The following is a 14,351-nucleotide window of genomic DNA, read 5'->3' as shown; positions in this document are numbered from 1 at the left end:
TGTACACACACACGCGCGCGCACGCACACACGCGCGTGCGCACGCACACATAGTGTATCACACACGTAGTGAATAACCCATTGGCATGTAAATGTCGAAGAAATTGTACTTTTCGTGTCGCTGTTACATAATAAAATATCTTTGTGTGATTGTTTAGCGATCGGGATTGCAAAATGTCTCGCGATCGTTGCGTATATGATAATCATAATTAATTGTATTGTCGCGAGTGAGTGTAAGTGCCACAAGAAAACAGCAAAGGATAAACAAGAGAGGAAAAAGGGATTTGGAGATGACGTATGGATCAACGAGATACGAGGTAATTTATAAATTATTTATATATTATTTTCAGATATATTGCTTGTTCTTTTTTCACTTTTTCGATAGTGATTTATTCTAAATTATCATATTTTATATACATACATATATATATATATATATATATATATATGTATGTATGTATATAAAATATGTATAATAATACATACATATATATATATATATATATATATATATATATATATATATATATATATGTATTATTATATTTTTGTGTGATATAATAAAATATTTTTATATTAATATTTTTATATAGATAATTTAATATTTATAAAAATCTTTCTCAATAAAATTATTATTGATATACTTTATACATATAAGAATTAGAATTTTTTATTAATCTTTTATTTTTATTAATATAATATATATTTTATAATCGATTATTTTGAACACTTTGCTTTATAAGAATAGATTTATAGAAATATTGATTACATTCGCTTTTAATTTGTATTTGACCTTTGCGTTTGTAACGAACAATATCTGCGTGATGCCTCACAGTATATTGTTGGCATTTCGAATTTCCTGTCCTAAATCCGCGCGGACCACTGATTGTGTACTCATATTCTATGCGGACTTGATTGATAGTTAATAATCATCCTTCGATTCTCGAATCCAATAAAAAATTCGTCAACTCGTGATACATCTCGTGCCTAATTAGCGTTATGAATTTTCTTCTCGCATTCTCATTGCATTCTTCTTACATTATCTTATTTTAATTTCTAAAGAAGGCATACTCAAGTGAACCACTTGCCTTTCCTGAACTTGATATGAACATAAAAACTAACACAAAAAATATACCGATATTTTTTTCACAACTTTCAACCGTTTTAGATGCCGCATATTATATCAAAATGAATTGTTATATGTATTTATATGTTTTGATTTTCTTATCGCGTATCGATTTATATCCGAATTATTTATTTCAAATTTATTTTTATTATATATTTTACATATAGTTACATTTGCGCGACTATAACATCGTAGTTTCGAGCGTGAAAATCAATTTATTGAAGATACATTTAATACATTAATATATTGCGATTAAAACAATCAATGTCATTTACATAAGAAGTAAATGTTTGCACATTATTTATATTTTTTTTAATTTTCAGCTACAAAGCAACATTATAATTAATTATTAATATTAATCTACTGATGATTTTTTTCAGATTTAAAGTATATTTAAAACATCTATTTATATCGTCCAAAAAAATATTATTTGGAGATTTTAAAAACACTTTTATATCTATAAATTTATTATATCTATAAATAATATTATAACAAATAATGTTATAACATTTCTATGATAGTAGTTAGCACTACGAGAGTTCTAACGCAGGGATCTCAGGGGGGTGAGGGGCGAGGGGATCTCAGCGGCGCGGGGGAATGACGTCACGCAGGATGGAGGGGGGATGACGTCACGCGGGACGGAGGGAATTTCGGAGGCGCGGGGGCTGCGGGGCGGAGGACGCACGTATAAACAAAAATGGCGGTATTCCTATGAAGAAGATTTTGGGTCTCTCTCTCGCTCTCTCTTTATCCCTTTATATTTCTATCCCTCTCTCTCTCCCTCTCCATCCCTCTATCCCTCTATCTATCTCTTTATCCCTTTTATCTCTCTTTCTCTCTGTATTATCGCAAGTATACAATATTAGTCATAAACTTATATTTTGAGATATTTCGGGGTCCGACGTTTTCGAGCAATCTATGAATCATAGCGAGATAACAACACATTTTCAACCCTAGGTTCAGTTACAAAAGAATTTTTCTTTTGTGCCTCCAACAATCTCTGAATATCCCTCTCTCTTTCTCTCTTTATCCCTTTTATCTCTCTCTGTCATCTCTGTATTATCGCAAGTATACAATATTACCAGTTAACAAACAATATAAATAGAAATATTCTTTGAAGGATTGGGTGGATGGAAATGCGTGCGAAGAAATTACGTCATGATTTTGACTTAAAACTCTTTATTTATATTTTATATATTTTTCTTACGTACTATGGACTAAAAACTAAAGCTGCCAGTTCGCAATCGACGAGTTGATGCTTGTTGAAAGCAGCACTCGCGCGTATTACATTTGATACTTCTTTCGGATTTATTACAGTGGACGCGATATTGGAGAATTGCGTAAACTTGACATCAACTGTTTGGATAATTTTATCCAATCGATCAAAAGTTACATCTATGCAGTGATCGAGATCGAACATACGATGTAACGTCGATTCGACCATCATCAAGCATACGTTTGAAGATTCGAGACTTATGAGTTTGACGTCGTTAATCGTACGAACTCTCACTGTTAGCGGTCCAACGCTTATGAAATTGAAGTCATCTTTAGAGTCGTTCCGAAGGAAATTTTGAATATTACGACGTTGCTCGTAGAGTCCCTTCCACGTTTCGAGAGATAATATTAGTTCCTTTCCTCGATGATCTCCTATGGCAATCTCCACGTAACTCGGTGGACCCACGTTGATACCAATGTCGAGGAATTTGAATCCCGTAGCTGTCAATGCGTATCGTCTACCTAGTATACGAACCGCACGACGTTCCAACGAAATGCTACAGAAAAATTAAAATTAAATAATAGTAATACAATTTGTAAAAATATAAAAATAGAAAGAAGTTAAACGAAAAACTTACTCGTCACATTTGTTCTCAAACGATCGAGTTTTATCACGACTCGATACGTAATTATTCACGCGTCTTCCGACGCCGCTGCCGCTGCTGCTTCTTTCGACGTAGTACATTTCTCTGGGAGTTATGAAAAGTGAACCACGAGAGCGGTGTTAACGCGACACTGATCGTATAAGAAATAACCGAGTATAGATGACGCTCATCTTCCAAAAGTATAATGTGGTGGAGGGATTAATACTTCTAACGTTTTGAGTTTTAGGAGAAGGGGAGATAACGCTCAGACAAAAAATTCTTAGAAACGCATGGAAAGGTTTAGGGAGGGGAAATAAGAGATAAAACATATTAATGTTTACATATTTTATTTTCTTGCAATTCTTTCAGGCGTTGCGACCACCAGTTAAATATTTTAAATACATTTTGTAATGCACAATTCTTAACATGTTTTCCACATCGCATACTATTGGTAATATCTAATTTATTTAGAGAATCAATATCTTCATAGTCAGCATCCAAAGTTTCAATAATATAGCCGTTTCCCACATCGCCTAGTATATCGGTCAACCATTTTCGCTTTTCAAGTCCTTTAACGTACACGACAGACGATTCTTCTTCTTCTTCTTCGTGTATCGTACCAACGATAGCTGTTGTAATTACACGCTGAGCCAAGCCATACGGAACGTTTCCGTCTTCCCATTGTAATCCGTGATGATTTCTAATCACCCATGAGACTTGACATCGCTCAGATTTTGTTAGCACGCTCCACGGTACAGGACTTGCGAAAAAATAATGCGAGAGAACATATCCCTTCCTCAGGACTGCCGCTTCTTTCACGACAAAATTTCTCCCGACAATAAATCCTTGCAGATCCACAAACGTTGGTATAGACATGACGAGATCTCTCTCTTTCTCTCTTCGATACGTCAGTCGAGAGGAATGGCAAACTCTAAAATCATCTCGCAGCACTTTGATTTATATCCTCCTCTTCCTCCTCCCCTCTCTTGTGTCGATGTTATCGCTTAGGTGATTTTGCGTACAACGTTGGTCAACGGATTGTACTGGATCACACGATCGTGTATGATGAGACAGTACGCAGTAGTATTCGCCGGTACGTTCTCTTTACATTCGAATTCCAATTTCACATCCACCGTTGCGCTCTTGACCGATTCGTTTTGTCGAGAACAATCGATAATCACGAACGGACCGAGTTCTTGAAACGTATAGACGGAGAGACTCGGCTCGAGATACTCGTATCCGTAATAGTTTCTTGCAGAAGCGCGCGTACGTGTCGTACAGAATGGACCATCTGTTTTTATCGAAATCCAGGTTCATATCGTCGTACGGATAACATTCCGAGTTCAGATAGAGTTTCACATTGATCAATTTGCAGTCGTCGAATTGAGATACATTCTTAGACAAGGCATTCTTCCGGCCTGTTTGCAGGGCGAAGACAACGTAGCGTGGTTTCTCCAGCTGAGTCGAGGTCTTAATGGCCCACGAATGCTTCGTTGTAAGCTGCAATAGCGGATACTCGTACAGATCCCACGAGCGAAAACCCATGCTGAGATATCGTCCGCTTTCCAGAGCACGCAGCATCGACAGTTTTTCGATCTCGCTCAACAGCACGTGAGGCATTCGCCATTGTATCTTGAATATGGTCATCACAGGCTCCAGCGTTGAACTTCCAACCAGACAATTATTATCGTTGCGCGATCGTATTAAGATCAATTCGTGACGAGCGTTAATCACCACTCGTTTATAATCCTCGCAAAATCCCAATAACATGTGGAGCGGTACGCAAAAATTGAAATGTCCATGCGAATAGGTCGGCGGCTCCCAGCCGGCGTTTTTCATAATCACAATTCTATCGGATGATACCGTTACATAGTTTTTGAGCATAGTAGTTATTCCTACGTTTCTATTGCGATCAATCTCAACGCCATCGAGTTCGTATCGAATCTCATCGAACATGAATGCGACGCAATTATGTCCCAGTATCACATCACTTTCTCCTTCAACTGTTGCTCTGTTTTTCGTTAGTTGTCCCTCGATGTATAGGAAACTCTCGTACGGCAGCGTATACAGATCCTGTTGTTGTATGGGTATTCTTATCTCGTCACTGTGTCCGAACGTTGTATTGGCGAACGGGTTATACGTGTGAGTCTCGATCTTGACGATACGATTGTCAAAGATCGGTTCATCACCGATGTTGAGAATGTCGGTCATCGTTCAGCTGTTTCGCACCGCAAATCCCAAAGATTGTAAAAACGCAACGTTCGATGCGCTGAGTTTCTTTTTCTTGGATGATTTGATATTAGCAAACGTCGACGTTGTTGTTGTTGTTGTTGTTGTTGTTGGTGGTGGTGTTGCTGGTCTCGTAAAGATTGCGTTACCTGTCACGTCTTTCGATCCGTTCAATACGAGCATCTCATACGTCGCATACGTACATGCAATCTTACGGTGATCTCTTCTCCTCGAAAATCGAGCAATCGTCCGTTCTGGTCGACAACGCGTAACGTTAAATCCGTAATGCTCCGCGCGATGATCGGCAGGTAAATGATCTGTGCAGGCGTTTCCGATATCTTATATCCCGGTGGTACCCTCGGTGAAAATTCATGTATCGTATGAACGAGTATGCCGTTGTTGTACGCACCCGCGGTCACGTTACACTCTATACGGATAATATTCACGTTGAGAATGTTAATCGGCATGTTTGATTCGTACCATTTTCGCGGCTCGAGAATACGATTCGAGAATCCTAGCAGCGATCCAATGTTGACGGGTTTGGTAAAGTTTATTCTGTAGGCACATTTGATCTCGCTCCTCATTGTATTGTAATTAGCGCGGAGCACTATCGGATATTCATCATCATCTTCATAGTCATCGCCGTCAATGTGTTTCTCATCGCGATGTTTCCGTGAAATTGCATGTTTCAAAAATTCATGTATATTTTGCAACTCATACGATCCCTCGGGAATCGTAATTTCTTCGTCGTCTTTGCCAAAGTAAAATTTATTATTCGAGGAATTCACATTCGGTATCGTGTGATAAGTCTCAAAATCCGTTAGACCGAGCTCGTATTCGCCGTCGCTCAAATCTACGGTGGGAAAGAAGTTTGCCGTGAGAACGCTACTCTTCCCAGTCAACGTGAATGTCATAGACATGTCGACGAAACTGTTTAACGAATACTGAGTTAAATAGCGCAATATCTGTCTTTAAATTCACATGCATCGACCGTTCGAAGAAACTGCAAGCACAATTGTCCGCAGATGCTCTGATCGTAAGTTTGAACAGGTGTGTAATTGTACTGTATCTTCGTTACGTTTCGTCCGAGATATCACACCAATTCATTCGGCGGTCGAAGATTGCCGAAACTGTCGAAATATATAGCGCGATTCCCCCTCTTTGCATACGCTACCCAATGAGTACCTGGTCCTTCGACGCTATCCAAATTTACGATGCCGCTCTCGTTTCGATATATACCACCGATCGGTAAAGAGTCGCGCATGAAAACACCTCTAAAATATGGAATGCGCATACGTTTTGCCAATTGTAGCAATTGTACGTTGGTAGTTGCGCCCTGCGGCATTTTTAGCGTCTCTTTGACGTTTTTTTTTTCTCCTTGTTGAGGCTCCTCGTCCGTATTTGTAAGGAGCGAGATATAATCCGTGACCTTCCATGGCGCGATTGTGACGTAGCATCTCTTGCAACTGACGTTGCGCGGCTTTTCCGTCGTTCACCACTTTCGCTACACCAGCCGCTCCACCGATCAGGGATCCGAGCGCACCCAACATTGGTAGAATCGGCAATACACCGCCGCATTTCGCTACCGGAAGTATCCGTTTCTTCACCGTTTTTTTCTTCGTCTTCGTCTTCAGACCCATACCGAGCTTCGTCTTGGCTTTCATCGCTGCCCAGACAGTTGTGGCGGCGGCTCTCTCACCGAGAGTCGAATCTTTCGCAACGATGCGATTCCGCGCTTTCTCAGCGAGTATCCTATCCGCCGCGTGTCTCTCGGTGAGATCGTTGCTCCGAGAGTATGCTATATCGTGTTCGCGACACGCCGCGTCCAATGGGTTGACACCTCGATCGCCTCTGACTAATCGCTTTTGCAACCGCGTGCCTGGTCCGCAAAACTGATAGCCGGGAATATGGAATTCGATTGGAAGTGCGTTTATCGCGTGATTTAATAGGCCTCTACCTATTTTCGTTGACATTCGCCGCAATTCTTTATCAACGGCGCCGGACCGTCGATGTGCGTTTCCTGACACGGCTGATTGTAGTGTTCGTAACAGCGACGATACGTCTGAACCTCCGGATCCGCTTTTATGTGTTCCGGAAGTTTGTCCCACACGTAGTGGACGTGATCACCGCACATTCGCAACAGAACAGCTTTTGACACAAATTGTAGTTGTTCGACGCTCAAATCGCGAATGTCGGAAGGACTTGATAGCAGAACGAACATTTTTTCTCTACTGAGCGACTCGTGATTTCGCGCACCTATAAATAGGCAGGCGTTCGATCCAATCGGTAGTGTTGAAAAAATGAGATTCGTGCGACAACCTTTGACGATACGCGTGACGAATTGCGACGACAGATTACGATCAATGGAGGACAACGCAGAGATGCGCAGACACGGTACGATGCTACCGACTACTATACGCGCGATCGTTTGCGGCCCCTCGAATTGTGGTAAAACCAACGTTCTGATAAGTCTACTGGAAAGCCCGCACGGTGTACGTTTCGAGAACGTGTACGTGTACTCGAAGTCGCTGCAACAGCCGAAATATCGATATCTGGAGAATTTGTTGACGCCGATTGACGAAATCGGTTATTTTACGTTCTCCAATAACAGTGACGTCATTCCACCGAGCGAGGCACGTCCAAACTCGATTTTCGTCTTCGATGACGTGGCGTGCGACAAGCAAAATACGATAAGAGAGTACTTCTCAATGGGTCGTCACTCGAACGTCGACTGCTTCTATCTCTGTCAGACGTACGCGAGAATACCAAAACATCTTATACGCGACAACGCGAACCTGCTGATCTTGTTTAAACAGGACGGTACCAACTTGAAACACGTGTACAACGATCACGTAAATACCGACATGTCGTACGGGGATTTCAGTGAATTATGTCGTACTTGTTGGCAACAAAAGTATGGATTCCTAGTGATAGATAAGGACAGCTCATTTACGAACGGGCGATACAGAAAAGGATTTAACGTGTTCGCGATACCGCAAAACGATTAGTCGTTGCCGACACACTCTGTCGACATGGCTGAAAACGATAATATTCGCGAGCGTGAAAAGATTGCGAGGGAGATTGAGAAAACGAGCGAATCGATCCGCAAGAAACATCGCGCTTTGAAGACCGGTAAGATCGACGACGATATCGCGGTCAAGGCCCATTTTAGGCCTATTATCGAGCCACTACAAAAAATCGTCGACAACTCTAGCTTAATCGCGGTGAAAAACGAGCCGGAGAGTAACGCTGACGCTATAATTAAAACGTTACCCATCAAGCGGTACAAGGAGGAAGAGGAAGAGGAGGAGGAGGAGGAGGAGGATATGACACCGAAAAAGAGACAACGATTGAAGGCGAATCGTTTATCGACACCGCATACATCGGATGAACCGCTGATAACCTCCACACCGTCCGCGACAACGAGAATCGTACAACCCACGATACCCGAATCACTCGCAATCGAAAATGTTTTCGAAACCACGAGCAACCCGCTCGAATCACCATCTGTTCGAAACATGTTACAAACGTTGGAAGGTCAAAAAATGTTACGAGAGCACTTCGGGCCACTGGCACAAAAGTACATGGGCGCTCTCCTTAGTGGCGATAAAAAAAACCAGATCGATCACGTGTACGGTGTCTATTTCGACGAGAATAAAATGTGGCTCGGTAACAAACGATTCGACATCGGCGCAGATGACTCTATAATCATAGACAAAGTGAGGTACATTGGTACACCTGGATTATACGAGTTGATCTTCAAGAGAATTCCCGATGATGACATATACACTGAGGACGATATGCAAAAATATAAGAACATATTAATGGCGACGAGTGCGCATAAACGTCAATATGATGCGCAAGGTCAATTAAAGAGCAACAGGGGATACAAGTATAAACACATAATTGCACCGTTGATGTCGATCGAATTGAAAAAGAAAAAATGCGGTACGGGAGTATTCATGCCTCGCGCGATGACGCTAACCGACAATAAGATCGATTACGTGCACTGGGACGATCCCAACGAGCTAGTGGATCGTCTACGATTGCTCGACGCTTCGCGCCGAGCTGGCCACAACGCTCACGACAACGAGATCCTGTCGATTATAGAGGAACTTCGCGAAGTCGGCCTTATTATAAATTAAACGGTGTCTCGACGAAACTAATCAGTCGATCGACGTCACTCGCATCGAGAAAAAAAATGCCCATCAACAAATTTGGATTATTCGAACAGAGAAATGAAGCAATTAGAACTAGCGATCATTGGGGTAAATCGGTGACAAGTTACTTGCGTCAAAACGCTCTGTGTCGCGTCGCTACGTACTATGACGCGAGGTCGCGCAAGATTCGCCGTGTAGCGCAACCTGAGGCTGATACCGATGCAGTCAACAAACTGTACGTGGAACAATGCGTTAAAACGTTGAAGAATCAGCAGAAAGAATCAGACGAGAAGCTGACTGCGTTCGAGAAGGATGTGCGAGCTTTGCAGACTGCGATAAACGAGCTTCGGCGTGCGATTAACACTAATTCAGAAACGGCTATCAACCTGTAATGAGCGGCTGTAGTGAACGGTTTAGGAACGGCTATTGTACAATTATTAAACATCTACAAAGGTTTATCGAACGGGTTGGGAACGGCTATCGAACAGCTAGAACGGTTATCGAACAGCTATGAGCATCTACAAAGGTTTATCGAACGGGTTGGGAACGGCTATCGAACAGCTATGAATGGCTATCGAACAGCTATGAACGGCTATCGAACGGCTATGAACGGCTATCGAACAGCTTTGAACGGCTATCGAACGGGCCAGGAACGTCTAGCAACGAATGATAAAACGCACGGTGATACTCGAGGCACACATCGTTTGATCGACGAATCGAAACAACGATGGATCGGCGATCGGGAATAACCGAGGAAGTGAAGAAACAACATAGTTTAGAGAAACGGCAGTTGGTGAACGAATTGCACGCGCCGGCGAGAAAAAATTTTCCCCGAAGACACGTCATAGTGCGGGGATACGATGACCTGTGGCAAGCTGACATTGTCGAGATGCGTCCGTACTCTCGTTTCAACAGAGGTTACCACTACATACTCACAGTCATAGATGCGTTGAGCAAGCACGCGTGGGCCATACCACTCAAGAGTAAAGGTGGAAGCGAGACAGCTGACGCTATCGCCGAGATAATTCGAGATAGCAAAAGATGTCCGAAAAACTTACAGACTGATATGGGGAAGGAATTTTATAACGCTGACGTGCAACGGCTCATGCGGAAACATGACATCAATCACTATTCTACATATTCGGTATTGAAGGCATCGATCGTTGAGCGATTCAATCGCACGCTGAAAAACGACATGTGGAAGATGTTTACGCTGAACGGATCTTACAAGTGGATCAGCGCGTTGCCGCGACTCGTATCGGATTACAACGCGCGCAAGCATCGAACGATCGGTATGCGACCCGTCGACGTTACTCCCGCGATCGCTGAAAGACTCTTGGCTACTGTGTACAACCATGTAAATATCGCGGGTCCGGCGAAATTCAAAGTAGGTGACTCGGTACGCGTTAGCAAGTACAAGACAGTTTTCGAGAAAGGTTACACGCCAAATTGGACAACCGAAGTGTTTAAAATTGCAAAAGTACAACATACTAATCCCGTAAGCTATCTACTGGAGGATTATCGCAAAAAATCTATTGCTGGAGCGTTCTACGAGTACGAGTTGCATCGCGCGAATTATCCGGACGTGTATCTCGTGGAGAAAATACTGCGTAGGAGGGATAACGAGGTTTACGTGAAATGGTTGGGATTTGACAATTCGCACAATTCTTGGATACATAAGGACAATGTGATTTAATTCATACAAATTGTATTTATTTTTAAATTTAAGAAAAAATATGTACAACATATAAAAAATATACATGAAATATATAAAAATACAAAAATCTTTATTAATACATCCTTTCCAATAATCGTATATAATACAATATATGAAATACATATACATATGAGATACATATACAAAAATAATATCTGACATTATATCACATACTATATTACATTACATTATATATATTATATTATAAGGGTATCCTATAATGTCCCCATGGTAATGTGTCGGTCGAATCAGGTACGATATACCGCTTGTCATCGTACGGACTCAGAGCAATTTTCGTCTCGCGGACGGTATACACTTTGTGCAATTTCGATCTTATGCAAGATTGCTGTCGTGTCATTTCTATTTCGTCATTCAGACACTGCGTGTAATCGTCGAATATTATCGTTCTCGCAACAACGTTACTTTTGACACCTTTAACCTTCTTCGTATCCTTTTTCCCGTCCACTCTCATCGCATACATTTTTGCTCTAAGCCCGACGAATTCGGTCATTATCGCGCCGTTATTTTCATCTTTCATTAAACCCGGTACTTTTTTATTCACGAGCGGTATACCGTACGCGTTATCAATTGGATAATCGCTCGTATCGAAACTAGCGATATCATGTTTCATATTTTCATAGACATCTTCGCACTCAATGTGGTATATAAGACTGTCTGTGTCGGTGTACATTACCCGGCATTTATCACGATATAGCGGTGACATGTACTCATGATGAAATTCGTACAAGCACGTTTTAGAAATGTCGAGTATGCACATGCCGACATAGATTGGTTTATAAAATTTCACTTCAAGTTTGCGTAATTCTATGGCAACCAAATTTTCCGAAAAGACGCTTCTACTATGAAAATTTGGTTTCGCTATCATTGCTTCTGCTCCGTATCGTCCGTCCCACTTTGTTAATAATTTTACATCGACACGATTACGCACATTTTCCATCGTCTTATCAAATACCGCGTTATTCATCAGTTTATATAAATTTTTTTCAAAATCATTTTTCGCAAGTGTTCTAAACTGTGTATTTAATTCGATATAACTGCGAAGCCACGGAGATTGTGTAAATTGTAATATGCGATGTATTTTTGTAACGCGAAGGTCGTGTCGCGTACATTGCTGTAGGTTACGGTAGTGTATCACGTAACGCTTCTTATCGTATAGCGTTGCGAGGAGTTTGTCTTGCCGCTTGCCGGGCGGCTTGTCGCGTGTCGGGCAAAACGGTAGGTCAATGTGCGTATCGTGAAGATGTTGCGGATACTCGAGATCGACTTCGAGGATATAACCCGTAGGCGAATCTAACGCGATCGATGCTACGTCAAAATTCGACACGTCGTCGACCCATCGAAAATCGGCATAGGGCAACGGTTGACACATTGCCCATCCGTACAAATTATTTACATCGAAATACATCAAGTACGACGATGGTTTCGATGGATCGTACGATTGTTGCATGTACTTGTTATTAGCGCGCGCGTATCTGTTGGAACACTGACTCAGACCACCGCGTATACCGCGTTCGATAAACATGACCATGTCGATGTCGGTAAGCAATTCGAATGTAATCTTTGTATGCTTTAACATGGCATCCCACGTGTATCCGGGAAGAGTATAATAATACGCGGGGTCGAGTCCGTAACTTTTGATGCAACTATCGCGAAAGTTTTCAAAAATATCGGCTAATAACAAGACGTCGATTTTCAGGTACAAATCGCTATACTCGTCTAGCGTTCGAATGGAGAATCGCGTCCAGATGTTCTCGGCGTGCGCGTAATCGCTCTCGGATATAGTTTCACCGGTCAAAGAACTGTAAAACGATTCGCGCGGTGGTAAACACGTATCTTGCAACCTATCTACAGAGTCGACGTATTCGTACGGAAAGACGCCTTTCCGTGTTAATAAACTGAAATTTTCTGCAGATAAATTTTGAAATTCTGATTTTAAAATTTTGAATTTGTCTTTGTCTAGATAAGATGCCAATTTGTCGAGACTTGCCGTAAGAAATTTGTACGAATCGATAAAACTTAATTTTATATAATTTTTCCAATTGTCTTGTGCAACTTTAACAGTTTTTGTAAACGATATATATTTTTCCTTGGTTATTGGAAGTAATTCGATTTTCCCTTCGAACGCTGTGGCTATATCCTCGATAATGAAATGCGCGTCGTAACCTGATAAATTGTGGAAGACTATCGGAATATATAATGATTCTTTGTAATTTAGATTGCAATTTGAGTGCGCGGGACCCCTATATCGTCCGGTCAAATGACAATGATCGCGTACGCGTGTATCGTCTTCATGCGTAAACGGTTTTTCGCAAATATGGCAATGCGTTGCGCTGTGAAATTTTTCCCACTCGTCCGATGTTAAATTTACCATGGAGACATTTGTAGTCATTAAAATAGTCTTTACACGTAACGCTAAATTTTTAAGTTCTTCGGCGAACCACGCGATACAATCAATACTGCGGCGAGAATGGTACGCGGATAACGAGTCGTCGAACGAACAATGCATATAATACGCTATACTAAATACCTTATGATGCTGATAATTTTTTTCTTCGTCAGTCTTTGTCAACGCACATTCCAAATCGGCATAGATCACAAATGGAAGCCGCTCTTTCCTCGTGTAGTTGTTGAACTCGAGCCACTTGTCCTTATCGCTCGGCAATCGGATAGCGCAGTCGTTTATTTTTCCGCAGTCTACCGTATGTGACTGCAACTTGTCCTCCGATCCGAAATAGTGCAAGCATCTGTAAAAGAATATTTAAATTAAAGATTTATGCAATGCATTATATTTTATAATTACATAAATTATTCAAATTATACATACCGATCACAGATATATCTTTGGCCGTTGTGTTTGCTCAGTTGCGAGCTCACGAGCCGGGATAAGTTCTTGATCCATGCGAAATGTCCGACGCTGTTACCGTCTTCCACATACAACAGGTTGACGTGTTTATCCCGTTTCTGCTCCAAAAGACGTATCGGGACAATGCTGTTTTCTTTCTCGATGCTGTACACGTTGATGGAGATATTGTTTATATGTTCAAACTTTTTTAGTTGGTTCAACGTCATCGGAAACTCAATATTTTGTACATTTAACACCGTCGTATAGTGGGGATATGAAGATTCCCGATTTGTGTCTCTTTCAGCGGGGTATAGAACGGCCACCACTGCCCACGCGAAACACGCATTGTCTCTAGATTGTACATTAATTACAGCTCTCTTCATCATAATTTCTCGCGG

The 14,351-nt window shown here is 41.4% G+C and overlaps 3 protein-coding genes across 3 annotated transcripts; 1 reads left to right on the top strand and 2 right to left on the bottom strand.

Annotated features, from left to right (window-relative positions):
- Positions 1 to 2,091: 2,091 nt before the first annotated feature.
- Positions 2,092 to 3,946, bottom strand: LOC145970825 (uncharacterized). The gene is made up of 2 exons (XM_083097822.1): positions 2,979 to 3,946; positions 2,092 to 2,897 (listed from the first exon to the last, which is right to left on the bottom strand). The coding sequence occupies exons 1-2, from the start codon at positions 3,083 to 3,085 to the stop codon at positions 2,336 to 2,338; spliced, it is 669 nt and encodes a 222-aa protein (XP_082953948.1). The 5' UTR covers positions 3,086 to 3,946; the 3' UTR covers positions 2,092 to 2,335.
- A 2,369-nt stretch (positions 3,947 to 6,315) lies between these two features.
- On the bottom strand, positions 6,316 to 8,042 carry LOC145970819 (uncharacterized). Its single transcript, XM_083097818.1, has one exon. The coding sequence runs from the start codon at positions 7,184 to 7,186 to the stop codon at positions 6,488 to 6,490; it is 699 nt and encodes a 232-aa protein (XP_082953944.1). The 5' UTR covers positions 7,187 to 8,042; the 3' UTR covers positions 6,316 to 6,487.
- Positions 8,043 to 8,709: 667 nt separating this feature from the next.
- On the top strand, positions 8,710 to 9,370 carry LOC145970763 (uncharacterized). Its single transcript, XM_083097700.1, has one exon. The coding sequence runs from the start codon at positions 8,732 to 8,734 to the stop codon at positions 9,356 to 9,358; it is 627 nt and encodes a 208-aa protein (XP_082953826.1). The 5' UTR covers positions 8,710 to 8,731; the 3' UTR covers positions 9,359 to 9,370.
- The last annotated feature ends 4,981 nt before the right edge of the window (positions 9,371 to 14,351 follow it).

Source organism: Camponotus vicinus, unplaced genomic scaffold (genome assembly GCF_025532165.1).
Source record: "Camponotus vicinus isolate PSW18456_S1 unplaced genomic scaffold, iyCamVici1.0 SCAF_4, whole genome shotgun sequence".
NCBI classification, from domain to species: Eukaryota; Metazoa; Arthropoda; class Insecta; order Hymenoptera; family Formicidae; genus Camponotus; species Camponotus vicinus.
The sequence above is the reverse complement of the archived record's forward strand: the minus strand, read 5'-3'. Positions and strand labels throughout refer to the sequence as shown.

Bases quoted from the DNA above. Each gene is read 5' to 3' on its own strand.
- LOC145970825 (XM_083097822.1), bottom strand. From the start codon at position 3,085: ATGTACTACGTCGAAAGAAGCAGCAGCGGCAGCGGCGTCGGAAGACGC. The intron at 2,898-2,978 runs GTAAGTTTTTCG...ATTTTTCTGTAG, and splicing joins TTTGAGAACAAATGTGACGA to CATTTCGTTGGAACGTCGTG.
- LOC145970819 (XM_083097818.1), bottom strand. From the start codon at position 7,186: ATGTCAACGAAAATAGGTAGAGGCCTATTAAATCACGCGATAAACGCA.
- LOC145970763 (XM_083097700.1), top strand. From the start codon at position 8,732: ATGTTACAAACGTTGGAAGGTCAAAAAATGTTACGAGAGCACTTCGGG.